This window comes from Melanerpes formicivorus, unplaced genomic scaffold, assembly GCF_026170545.1.
Source record: "Melanerpes formicivorus ecotype bairdi unplaced genomic scaffold, bMelFor1.0.p_v2 SCAF_59, whole genome shotgun sequence".
Classification (NCBI taxonomy): Eukaryota; Metazoa; Chordata; class Aves; order Piciformes; family Picidae; genus Melanerpes; species Melanerpes formicivorus.
In genome coordinates, this window is record NW_027142411.1 from 3239655 (window position 1) to 3253153 (window position 13499).

Genomic DNA, 13499 nt, shown 5'->3' on the forward strand with positions numbered 1-13499 from the left:
GTTCAAGATGACTCTCATACCACCTTGAGCCACACTGCTGCTGTTTGGAATCTGCAGTTAATGTTCATTCAAACTCTTCCTTATCTGCCAAGGGAGCCCTTCAAAAGGCATTAATTAATTAGAATTAAGGTTTTAGAATTGAATATCAAGGAAACTAGAATTTCTGTAACCAGGTTGACATACACATTGAAGGAAACCAACCAAGGCTCTGGTTTAACCAAAATTTGCCTTGGACAGCAGGAGCTGGGCTATGGGATCTACTGTCTACAGGAAAGTCTTCGCTAGATCTGAAACTAAGAAAGGGGACCACTGCCTACCTTCAGGAACTGGGATGCCATGAAGGATTAGGCCCTGGCTCTAAACAGCAGATAGCATCTGCAGGGTGAGCAGCTAGCCCCAGGCTGCATGAGGTCTGTGGGGACAGGTTGGACTTGACGATCTTTGAGGTCTCTTCCAACCTTGGTGACACTGTCGTACTGCGATACTGTGACAATGTGCTTCCCACACCCCTCCTCACCCTGCTACAGCAGACAGTTATGTTTAATAGAGGAACTGATGCACTTCCTGAGGTCTGAGGCCATCACCTTTTACTGCCATTAGTAACTATTAAAAACCCAAAAGGTCACTTACACATTTTGCAATTTGATATATTTACTGGAATCTGCTATCATGTCAGGAATGGTGCCTCGGACAGGCAAGCTTCCCTGCCCCTCGTTTGCCACAAATTCCTTCACAGCTCGAGCCAAAATCCAGAAGGAGGGTGACTGTAAATGCACAAGAGTCATGTAGTCAAATGTTATTTGTGATGCTTTTTCTGCATTTCAGTCTTACCCTTAGTTACACATTACCTGCTCTGTGAGATTCATGCAGCAATCATCATTAAAAATCTCTTCAATGCATCTTGGAATCTATGAAAAAAAAAACCCAATCAAAATTAGGTTTTGATTTCTTGCATTACCTCCTTACACAGGTGAGCCAACTCTTAAGACATCTCAGAGTTTCATACCAAGAGCTTCTGAATCTCTCAGTCAGTGCTCCTCAGATATGTTTCAAATAGCAGCACTGCCTGAGAAGATGGCATATATTGCTCATCAATAGCTCATCAAGATGGCATCTACTGCTCATCAATATTGCTCATCAAGATGTGCCAAAATCAAAATCTCAGCTTACTGTCATTTTCTACAGGGGAGATTTACAAAAAACTGGTAGCAGCATCAGCAAAAGTTACTACCAACCCCAGCTGCCCACCCTGCCTGCAGCAGGGAGAGCAGCAAAAATGCCAGAGCAATGAAGAGCGGTTGCAAAAGTGAGACTGCTTTGACTCCTTAACTGCAAGCTGGAGCAGAGGAGGTGCCACATGAACATAAGGAAAAACTTCTCCACTGTGAGGGTGCTGGAGTCTTGGAGCAGGTTGCCCAAAGAGGTTGTGGAGTCCCTCCTCTGGAAACATTCCAAACCTGTCTGGATGTGTTCCTGTGTGACCTGCTCTAGGTGATTCTGCTCTGTCAGGAAGGTTGGACTGGATGATCTCTCAAGGTCCCTTCCTACCTCTGACATTCTGTGTTTCTGTGAAATGTTTGTTTTACCTGTGTGGTATTTAATGCTGTGTTCACATTTTTTATAGCTTCCTCAAAGTTTTCCTCATCCTCAGGGGTCCCATTTTCATTCTTCAAGATACCTTAGTGAAGAAAAAAACCCCAACACAATCAAACACACACGGTCCCCCAAATGATAGATCTTCTAGGTCTTGCTGACAGAGCAGACTGCTTTTGGATGTGTTCATGGCACAATGAATATGAATTAGCAACGAGGTGTACTGACAAATCTAACGACATTCTGCACACCATGAATTTTCCTGTGATGTTAAAGTTACTTATCATAGACACCAGTTAATTTCTGTGAGAAAGAGTTAAGCTGCCCAGGGAGGCTGTGGATGCCCCCTCCCTGGAGGTGTTCAAGGCCAGGCTGGATGAGGCCTTGAGCAACCTGGGCTAGTGGGAGGTGCCCCTGCCTACAACAGAGGGCTGGAACTAGATGAGCTTTAAGGTGACTTCCAACCCAACCCATTCAGTGACTCTGTGACAGTCACTAGATGAACACAGATGGTGGTGAAAAGGCAATTTGAGTCTCCTTCCCATCTGCAGTCATGTTATACTGGGTTATTCTGTCAAACACTTATGATCCCACACAGCAAGGCAGACCAAACAATGGAATCTGCTAAAAATCTAACTTAACCAAAGGTACTTATAATTGCCACAGACCTGATCACTTCCCTTGGCCAACCTGGGGATGAGGATGACAGAACCATGCAGCAATTTGCAGACAGGCCAGTTTCACATGAGGACAAACTGAACAAAAGCTCCAATCATTTAAGAGAATGTATTTCTAGATCTTAAAAGTGTTTCATCCATTTTAGCACCTGCAAGAGGTGTTAGATTGAAACAGCAACTGCACAATCCTTCTCCCTCCCTAGGCTAGATATTTAGAGCTGCAGGGACTGCCAGCAGTTTCCTGGGTCAGCTGACCAACCAAATACTTGCAGTTAACAATTTCAGTGTCAAAAGCCCTTTGCTTTCCTCTTTGTCATATTTTCCATGTTAGATATCAACAATTTCTACAAGGCTTTCTCTCAAGGCCTCTTCTCCCACCCAAATCAAAACATACTCTTGATCTTAAACAGCACCCTATGAAGCACTGCCAAGCTGCATTTATTAGCAGATCTGGGATTTAAAGATACACCTACATAAACCAATTATTTAGCAGAAAGATCATAGTGTATGTGCCAGCAGTTTTTCATAAATCAGCCCTGAGAGAACTTGTGACTGTTTCTCAGATGCTGCCTTCTGTGTTTGTGCCGCATGGAATACATTACCTTGCCGAATCAGCTGTCTGAAGGCTTCTTTTTCTTTGTAACTCTTAGGCAATTGATCACTTTGCTGAATGGAAAAACACAAAAGCATTGAGTCTTTACAATAGTTACTACTGGCCTCACTGTGTTCAGACTGCTGAGCTCTAGTTTGCCACTGTTCACATTCCTTCACTTGTATTTCAGTTTGTTTGTTTGGGGGTTTTTATAGTAATTAACTCTTGGGTTATTTATTACACATTTCTAAGGTAATCTAGTTTAGCAAATACAAATCTAAAGTAATAATAAAAAGCACAATAATAGTCCATCAATAACTTAGCCAGTTTTGCAATATACCTCATTAAGCCATTTTGTTAGATACTTGGCTACAATCACAATCCATGGAGTGTGGCTGTGGTCCTGCAATGGAACAGCAGAGAGATCTTTGTCAAGTTGAGATGAAAATAGGAGACAAATGAAAAGCTTATCTTAAATGTAAGCTCCTAATATCCCTTCCAGCATTGTAAAAACACAGATTCTGACTCAGATCTAACATTCTCTAACCAGTATAAACCACACTGTTAAATGGTTTTGCTTGATTTAAAGGAAGGGTGGCTGAGCCAAGATCTCTACTGTTTTTCTGGAGTGGAACTTACATCAGGCACAAACAACCAGCCTGCAAAGCTCTAGAGCAGTAGGAAATCATAAAAATAAAAGAGGAGTGAAGGGAAAGTCAAGCTTACAAAAGATCAAGCTGGCCAAGAATACTCCTTACTTCCCAGGACCCTCCCACCTGCTTAAGGTTTAAATACAGGCAGCACCATTTGGAACGGGGGCCCAGAATAGTGTCTCGTGACTGACTCCACAGTGCCTCTGCTCAGCTGAGTCTCAGCACCAAAAAAAGTCATCTGCCAAGAACCATTTCCACAGAATCCCTGTTCTGTGTATCTGTCTTAAGAGCACCCAGCACAAACCACATACCAACCTTTTTGTCCATATGATCCAAGTCATAAGACTGAATGTGCTCCCTCAGCTCTGGAAATGGTTTGTCCAGCCTCAGATCTTCTAATGTATTGTCAGGATGAGATTCAACAACTGTGAAAATAATTTCACCATGTCCAGCCTTCAAAGTACAGCTGTACCTCAAAGGCAGGGCAGCACCTGCTCCATCAACTGCTTGTTTCTCTAAAGAAGTGCTTTGTGTAAGTTAATTTGAATGTCAGAACAATCTCCGGTTTTACCATTTCTCCATAGTTTCTATGCATTCACAGAATGGTAGGGGTTGGAAATCACCTCTGGAGATCATGGACTCCAACCTCCTCCTACCAGAGTAGGATCACCTAAAGCAGATCACAAAGGAACACCTCTGGGTGGGCTTTGAAAGTCTACAGAGACTCCAACACCTCTCTGGATGGCTTCCTCCATTCTTTGAGGAATGCTCCTGGTGATGAAGTGCAAAATATCTAAGACTCAACAAAATCACTCAAAGTGTGCTTCAAGGTTGGAACAGGCTGCTCAGGGAAGCGACGATGTGGTGCTTAGGAACATGTTTTGTGTGAACTTGGCAGTGTTAGGTTAATGGTTGGACTCCATATCTTGGAGGACTTTCCTAACCTTTATGGTTCGACTGAAATAACAGAATATTACATATTCATCTTAATATTAAAGGAGAAAGGAGGAAAGGGGAGGGGGAAAGTCTCAGAACACCCTCTAACCTGTATGTTCTTTAATAACAACTCTCATGTACCCAACCAGTCCATATGTCCTGCAGACCAGCAGAGGGATGTTAGAATTCCAGAGGAGCTGAGCCAGGCGCAGCAGTGTACTGTAACACAACATTTGGTTATTGTTTTTCAGCTGTACAAGAGGACAGTGGTTAAAGCTAACTCTTGTGCAAGTCACTTGTGAAAGAAGTGTTCACCAGTGAGAGTCTGCACTAGAGAAAATTCTGGTATGTCATGACTCCAAGCACATAAAGCCATTCATTTTATGTGTGAGTTTACACGAGGTAAGAAAATAATTTATCCACTAGTTCACTTAGATTTAGCTCTGCCCACCCAAATGTTGCAAAGATCAACTAAACAACAAACTTCAGTGAGTTGTGAAAGAACACAACTGCATGCAAACAGCCTCTCAACAGGCAAAGATTAGAAAAAAATAGTTAAATAGGTCACTTCTGGTCTTGAAAACCTTTATATGGGCAATAGAATTACACACGTGGCTAAAATACAAAGGATAAAATGCACCTGCCAAAATCTGAAGGTATCAGAGACATTTTTATCTCTTAAGGGTTTGCAAAAGAACAAAACTTGTTACAGCAATTTTGGACCAGAAACAACTGTCAGTACAAGAAAGAGTACTTGACACAGACAAATACACCTGGAGACAGCACCTGGGAGTCAGGCATGGGCCCGAGATGCACTGACATTAAAAGGCCATGGGAAAATGCAGTCATTCCTGCCTTCCCTCACAATGCCAGAGTTCTCCTGTCCAGGCATTCTCCTGCAAGAATATGCCTGCAGCTGAGATCTGCTCTTACAACTGAAACCAAACAACTTGAGAAGATTCTTCACCTCTCTGGTAGCTGCGTTGCAACCACCAAGTTAAACCGGTTGAAAAAGGAAGGGTCGTTGTCTAGAAGTTGTTCTGGACTCTGAAGAGTAAAGAAAAAACAACATTCAAATGTCAGGAAATGCTGAACATGTCTGAATACACAGCAAGCCTGTTCAACAGCCAATGATAAGTGAAAGCTAGAAAATGATGATGAAGAAGTTATAAAATAATGCTAAAAATGCATGGATTGACTTGCTGCAAGTAACTGCTCCCTCAAGTGCTGTTTTCTCATGAAGCTACTTACCTGCGACATCACAAAGGCAACACAGAGCTATCACTTCACACTTCTGTCACACTGTTCAACAAGAAGCACCACAACTAATCAAGGAATACAAACCTCTTCCACAAAGTTTCCAGAAACATCATTGTTCAACTCTTGCAAGAGCTCAGTGGCACTCTGGGCACGGTTCTGTTTCAAAACAACCAACACAATGCTTAGCTTCTTGAGAGGTGATTTGAGTAGGGTATCAGCACAGCACATGCTAAACAAAAAACAAAGGGAGGGAAAAGGCAGACCAGAAAGGGAGGGAAAAGACCAAAATGGGAGAAGACAAAAAGGGGACTTCACCATAAACTAGAGATTCTTATTCCAGGCCTCGCTTATCTGAAGAAAATCCCTCAACAGCAGGCACTGGTTCCAGATGATTGTTAGCAACGTAATTTAAAACCCAAGAACTACATCACAGCTATTTGTTCATTTCCAGGAGAAACCTACACATTTTGTACTCAAAACCTACACATCCTGTGATTATTTTCTCCCCACATCCACCACTCTCTTAGCTTTACTCCTTCAACCACAGTTCTCTTCCACTTTGGCCTTCTAAAGATTTTCTTAGCCATATCCTGTTAATTTTCCAGTTGTGCTGGCATTAAGCTTATCTCCTCACTTATGAGCAACTCAAAATGTTAGCAAAGGGAATTTTGTCACAGGATAAATAAGATTTAAATCTATAAATACATGGCTTTAGCATTATTCATCATGCTACATTTGAGTATTTACTCCAAGTTTTCATGTGTCCATGTTTGCAGTGAAAACCACACCACCATGCGTTCCATACACCAAAGGTACCATTTCTGTTACCTCCTCACCTGACCAATGTGGCTTTTTTGGAGAAAGAAGCTGAAAAGCAAAGCAGAAAAAGAGTTACAGGTGAAGTTTAATTTTGTAGACAAACAACATTAAAGCTCCATGTGCAGATGCTGCTCACTCTCACATAATCACAAAAAGTTAGGGGTTGGAAGGGACCTCCAAAGATCATCCAGTCTAACCCCTCTCCCAGAGCAGGGTCACCTAGGGCAGGTCACACAGGAACGAATACAGGTGGGTTTGGAAAGTCTCCAGATCCACAACCTCTCTGGGCAGCCTGCTCCAGGGCTCCAGCACACTCACAGTGACAAAGTTTTTCCTTCTGTTCCCCTGGCACCACCTCTGCTCCAGCTTGCCCCCACTGCCCTTTGTCCTGTAATTGGACATCCCTGAGCAGAGCCTGGCTCCATTCTCCCAACACTGCCCTGCACATCTCAGGCTCCTCTGCTCCAAGCTCAAGAGCTCCAGTTCCCTCAGCCTGTCCTCACAGGAGATGTTCCACTGCCTTCATCCTCTTTGTGGCTTGGCGCTGGCCTCTCTCAAGCAGTTCCCTGAGGTCCTTCTTGAACTGAGGGCCCAGAACTGGACACAATATTCCATCTGCAGCTGCACCCAGGCAGAGTAGAGGGGGAGAAATTCTCTCAACCTACTAACCACAGCCTTCCAACAGGTCAGTCCCCAACCTATCTTGGTACAACAACAAACCAAACTCCCTCTTAAACCTGCTATTCTGTTCCCCATCACTCTTCTATTTCCCTCCTGATGACTTTCTTAAGGAAACTTTCCAATGTCTGAGCACCGAATCTGAAAAATAAGACGTGCCAGCTGCTCAGGATCACACTGCAGATTCTTTTTCACTTGGATAATTAAAGAGCCATTAGTACTTGTTTCTTCATGTAATGGAATAGCCTTCCCCTTCAAGTAACCCCTGTGAGGAGGCAGATATTTGCAGGTGTCCACCATAAGAGAATACAATCTGGAATTAATAATATTTTTAATAGGATATGTAAAGAATTTCTTATCCTTTGTGCTGCTGCACACAGCCTCTCAAAGCTCTGAAAGCTACTGAAGAGCCATCAGTCACAGTTTCACAATAATAAGCTCATGAGAAGTTACTTTCCTCACCAGCATGAGGGGAACTACATGTAATCATGCAAGTCTTGCACATCTTGCACTACCATATCTGGAGCTTACAGTAAGCAACTTATTTTCACATGTTTCTGTACTGAGAAGCAATCAGACCTGTAAGACACAAACCAGCAACTGAAAAACCAATGGAAAATTAGAGGTTAATGTCCACGTGATCAGGCACCACGTGTATGTCATAAACATCCCAAACCACCACAGATTTGGAGAAACACAAAGGCTTTTAGGAACTTTATAGGCCTTCTGAACAGGTACTGCCAATGAGCAGTGACAGGAGTGATAGTTTGTAGTGACAGGATGAGGGCAGATTTAGACTGGAGACTAGGAACAAATTCTTGACAGTGAGGGTGGGGAGACACTCAAACAGGTTGCCCAGGGAGGGCGTAGATGCTCTCTCCCTGGAGGTGTTCAAGGCCAGGCTGGATGAGGCCTTGAGTAACCTGGGCTGGTGGGAGAAGTCCCTGCTCATGGCAGGGGGCTGGAACTGGATGATCTTAAAGGTCCAACCCAACTCAAACCATTCTACGATGAGATGAAACTACTTCTGAAACTCTGCTGGTTCCCAATTTGTATCAGAAAGAAGTGACAAACCTACTTGTGGCCAACATCTTCTCCAGAGACCTGATTCCCATCAACGATTGTAAACGAACCAATACCTTGGAGGCAGGGAAAAAACCAAGACTGTGAATATGCAGGCATTATGAAATGAACAGATGCATTACAAAGAAAACACAGAGGAGAGAGAGATCTACTTACCTGGCAGCACCAAGTTTTTCAGTATTTCAGTGCCTGTCGCTGTTGCATTTATCACACAAACATGGGCAGATTCTAAAGCTTCCTGTCCATGGTCACCCCACAACCTATATTGGGATGAAAACCACAACATTATGCAATGACTTTTATTGCAAAGCCAAAATAAAGACAGGAGAACAACTGACCACAGATGGAGGCTGGGATGCTGCTTCCCATTCACTGTTGCGAGGGGCTAAATAGCAGCAACCAAAAGCAGCTTCCCTTAAGAAAATCACTGTGACAAACCTGAAGCTTCCTAAAGAGCAACACAATTTTACTGACATTGCATTTTCTCCATCTTTACACTGTAGGACCACACACCTCTTTCTAACATAGTTCATTGCCTAAAAGCTGGCATGGGTCAAAACACTCCTTTCACAGTTTCACAGCAAAACTGGGTGCTCTCTTTTTTGTAAGTTTTGTTAGAGACAACACATTTTTATATTTTATGGTTGATATGCAAATGGATTTCATAGAATTATCATACAAGGCTCTGCAATGTACAAGCAGATGGCAGCCTGCCTTGATGAGCTTGGGATTTAAGACACAGAGAAAATAATACTTGGGGCAGGAATTTGACTCTTCAGCTACAGAAAATCGAGTCAGGCAGAGCCCCAGCAAAGCACGGCAGCTGCTAAGGCTTTCGAACGTATGAAGCATGTGAAGATGAACCCCTTGCCACACTCAAGAGGCGACAGGCTCCGGCGCCAGCGCTTCTCTCATTCAACTTCGCCCTTTTCCGCCTTTTTAGCCTTTTTCCCCGGCGCCAGCATATTCCCGCCCGGCAAAGCTGCCCCCGAGCAGCCCGGCTGGTTCGGACCGGGCTCCCGCAGGGCAGGCCTGTGCGGCCGGGGGCGGCGAGAGGCCCTGGCCGCATAGCGCAGCCCCAGGCCGCGGCCGCCGCGCCTCTCCTGACAAGCGGCAGCGGAGGAGGCCGGTGGCTGGCACGGGCACGGGCACCCGGAGCCGCGGGACTGCCAGGGTCTGCCGGCTCGGGCCCGGCCTGCAGCGAGGAGCAGCGCAAGGCACCGCGGCAACCGGCTCCCCGCTCGGCCAGGCCGGCGGCAGCACCACGGAGCCCGGACAGCCCGCGGCAGCCCCACTGCGCTACCTGAGCTGCCGGTCGTATCTCTGCTCCTTCAGGCTGGCCCGGCCCGGCTCCGCCATTGCCGCACGCTCCCTGCCGCGGGCGCTGCGCATGCGCGGGGCCGCCGGGCCGCTGGGGGGCGCTGAGGGGCCGAGCCTGGGCGTGGAGTGGCCGTGCCTGGAAGCGGTCAGGAGACGTGGGGCCGTGGCACTTGGGGACATGGTTGAATGGCCATGGTGGGGCTGGGTGGAAGGTTGAACTCCATGATCGCAGAGATCTTTTCCAATCTTTATGATTCTATAATTCTTTTGTGAGTCAAAGAACCATGGCTGCTTCTCAGCAGCGCTGTTACCCAGACCCTTCCCCAGCTTTGTTGCCCTTCTCTGGACACACTCCAGCCCCTCAATGCCCTTCTTGGAGTGAGGGGCCCAAAACTGCACCCAGCATTGAAGGCGCAGCTTTAACCCAGCATTCAAGGTGCAGTTTCGCAAGTGCTCAGTCAAGGGGCACGACCACTTCCCTACTCCCGCTGGCCACACTACTTCTGATCCCGGCCAGGATGCTGTTGGCTTTCTTGGCTACACGAGCACACTGCTAATCTTCAGCTGGCTGTCAAACAGCACCGCCAGGTCTTTTTCTGCTGGGCAATTTCCAGCCACTCTCCCCCAAGCATGCTGTGACTCAAGTGTGTTGCTTCAGTCTTGTGTAAAAGATGAAAGCATTTGTGTTGACAGGGAGTTGGGATGTGAGAAGTGTTGCTGTCAGTGTCACAAGCAATTGAGATGGCAATTGGAAAACAGAAGGAAAAACTTGTGCTGACAAGGCAGACCTTGTTATATTTGGGCAGAGTGAAGCTGAGAGGAGTCACAACCACAAAACCACAGGATACATTTTCCTTCAGGGACACGTTCTAATGATACAATGCCATTCCCAGAATTTATGTTCTGAAAGTGGACTTCATCTCTCAACCCACTTTCTGCTATGAAGCTTTGATGCATTTTACAGCAGTCCAAGTCAAGCCCTGCAGATACCTGCACTCAGAACAAAACCAGTTTGGATACATTGTGCAGAAGTGGTGTATGTTACTGCAGTTAGTTCTGTTCAGTGTTATCTTTAAATATCTCACCCAACGTTTCAACAACTTAGGAGAGGTCCTAAACCGTGTGTATTGTTCCAGCTGATTTGTTACTCTGTTATCATTGCAATCTGCTTCTCTTTAGTAAATTCTTGCTACATAGCTGCTGGACCGTGTAATACAATACAGTTTTTGTTTTCCCATATACAGTATCTCCTCCAAAATTCATTTTCCTCAGGCTTTGTGTTAGCTCTGTCACAGTAAATCCTTCCTTCTCTTCAAACTTCAGTGGCTGTTGTGATATCTGCAGGAATGTTCTGTTGATCAAAGTCAGAAGATGCCTTGCTCTGTTCTTGCTGTCTGCTACCAATACCCAGTTTCAACTGGACAAACCATAAATGATAAGGATTATGATGTCAGTTCCAAAATACAGTCCCCGTTTCTGGTGTAAAGCAGCCGTGTGTATAGCTCTAGAAGTCAAGGTCAAGCAGTAATAAGAAGTGGCATGTGAAGGCTGGGAAACTCCTAGAGAGCCAGGCACTCAGTTCCTTCATTTGCCCCCCTTTCCCAGGAATCATACAATGGCTTAGATAGGAAGGGACTACAGAGATCATCTCCTTCAGCCCTCCTGCTATGGGCAGGGACACCTCTCAACTAGACCTGGTTGCCCAAAGCCTCATCCAACCCAGCCTCAAACACCTCCAGAACATTCCAGATAAATTCCTTCTTTCCTCTTGGCCCATATTTCATTACAGTTTTCCTCTTGCAAAATTGTCTTTTGGGCCTTTTCTTCTCAATCCCTTCTTTGCATCAGGACCCTTTTTACCCCCCTGAGGCCAGCCAGAGAGTCCCCCTTCTTCCCCTCCGAAATCTCATGAATCTCACTGTCTGGCAGTGGGAGAAGAATTGCCACTGTCAGCTCTTGAAGTTACGCTGAAGTCATGAGCATCTCGGCGTGCAGTCATCACGTTTGGGTGCTTGCAAAGCAAAGCTCTGGAATGTAAAAATTGGAAAATTCTCCTGTCAATCACCAGTCACTTTCCAAATGAAATGCCACCCAACTGCTTCCCAGCGTTCAGAGCTGGCAGCAGACCGCCCTGTTTGTGCTTCCCCGGGGAAGGGCTTTTGTGCAGCTTCTGGGTTCGTTCTAAATGGCTTTGCTGCACACATACAGAACAGAGGTCACCTTAGCAGAGCTGCCACTTGGAAAGTGCCAGCATCAGTAACGACAATGTAAGAGGAGAGATGAGCTGCCTGCATAAACAGGATACTCTTTCGAGAGCCTGAGGTGTAGGCAAGCTCTGGAGTGATGAATGTTTTAACATTTAATGTACTCCTACCTATTGTGCTTCAGAGGCTCTGGAGTGAGCAGTCTGTACCCAAACTGATTGCATTGCTGCCATGTTTCTGATAGCAGGCAGTGACACATCAGACACACTCATAGGCATTAAGGAAGGCACATGACACCTCGTTCAGATCTGTCTCAGCATCGCTGAAGATGCTCAGCAAAGATAATTGCCAAGCTGCTTAAGCAAGTACACTTAGAGTGCCATTTAGCCATTCACCCTGGAAACAAGTAACTGTTCTTTCATTTTACATCTACAATGCAGCTCTGCCCCTCTGCAGCGAGACAACCGTGTGTACCAACAGCATTATCCTTAAGTGACGCCATCTCCTTCTGTGAACACCTCCCAGGGATTCCAGATCTGTATGATAGGGACAACTTGCCTCAGAGTTCCAAAAATCCAGTTTCCTCAGATCTGCAAAGCTTAAAATGCTCTACTTCTATTTGACACTGGAAGTGTTCAAGGCCAGGTTGGACATGACCTTGAGCAACCTGGTCCAGTGGAATGTGTCCCTGATGAACTGAATGATCTTTAAGGGCCCTTCCACCCCAAGCCCTTCTATGATTCTATGATTCCATCTTACTTGGAGTTTTCTAACAGCTAGTGGCTAGTTCTTGTACAGCAATTTAGAATCACAGAATGGTTTGGATTGGAAGGGACATTAAAGATCATATGGTTCCAAACCCCCTGCCAAAAGCAGGGGCACCTTCCACTAGTCCAGGTTGCTCAAGGCCTCATCTACCGTGGCCTTGAACACATCTAGGTAGGGGGCATCCACAACCTCCCTGGGCAACCTGTTTCAGTGTCTCCTCACCCTCACTGTAAGGAATTTCTTCATAATCTCCAATCTAAGTCTCCCCTCCTGCAGCTTCAATCCATTGCCCCCCATCAATCACTACAAACCCTTGTAAAAAGTCCCACAGAAAATGTCTCTGCCATTCCTCTCTTTTGACTGCTAACTTGGTATTTTTTGTACTTTTTCCCTTGATCCAGAACAGTTTTCTAGACTATTTGCATCTAACTCTGTCTACATCTGGTTTCCTGATTTCCAAAGCCAGCACAAAGCCACTCAAGAAGAAGAACCAAAGCATCACAACTTCTCACAGCTCCTTTGTCCTGCTGAGCAGCAAAGCGTTTGGAACCAACAGCAGCACTGCTGCGCTGCTTGCGACCCTTGAGTCCCCCTGAGGACCTGTGTGCAGGCTGCTTGGCCAGGGACACACCTGCAGAGTCACTGCCCATGTCAGGCCTCAGCAGGGACCTGGGCAGATCACAGCAAGAAATGGAGAAGCTGAGTTGTCAAGGACTGAAGAAGACTGAGCAATTGCAGAACTGCTCTGTGGACACCTTTACATCCCTTACTGAGTGATAGCATCAGTGACTCTCGAAGGTTTTATAGCTGAGTCCTACAGCAAGCTCCTGAAAAAAGGAAATTAGTTCTTAACCAGGCAGTAACATAACATAACATAACATAACATAACATAACATAACATAACATAACATAACAT

General features: G+C 45.5%; 1 protein-coding gene across 2 annotated transcripts in view; it reads right to left on the bottom strand.

Moving 5' to 3' along the window:
• Positions 1–13499, bottom strand: part of NAE1 (NEDD8 activating enzyme E1 subunit 1) — a 34035-nt gene that overhangs the window by 5595 nt on the left and 14941 nt on the right. Inside the window, exons 1-13 of one of the 2 annotated variants that reach the window (XM_068161644.1) lie at positions 9595–9665; positions 8448–8551; positions 8287–8347; positions 6548–6578; positions 5796–5867; positions 5419–5498; positions 4561–4670; positions 3831–3940; positions 3203–3265; positions 2873–2936; positions 1587–1678; positions 849–908; positions 631–764 (exon numbers count right to left, since the gene is read on the bottom strand). In XM_068161644.1, coding sequence (XP_068017745.1) covers positions 631–764; positions 849–908; positions 1587–1678; positions 2873–2936; positions 3203–3265; positions 3831–3940; positions 4561–4670; positions 5419–5498; positions 5796–5867; positions 6548–6578; positions 8287–8347; positions 8448–8551; positions 9595–9650 — 1037 coding nt within the window. In that variant the 5' untranslated portion in view covers positions 9651–9665. Of the gene's footprint in view, positions 1–630; positions 765–848; positions 909–1586; positions 1679–2872; positions 2937–3202; positions 3266–3830; positions 3941–4560; positions 4671–5418; positions 5499–5795; positions 5868–6547; positions 6579–8282; positions 8348–8447; positions 8552–9594; positions 9666–13499 lie in introns of those variants that run through there. The other variant, XM_068161645.1, reaches the window with a different exon arrangement.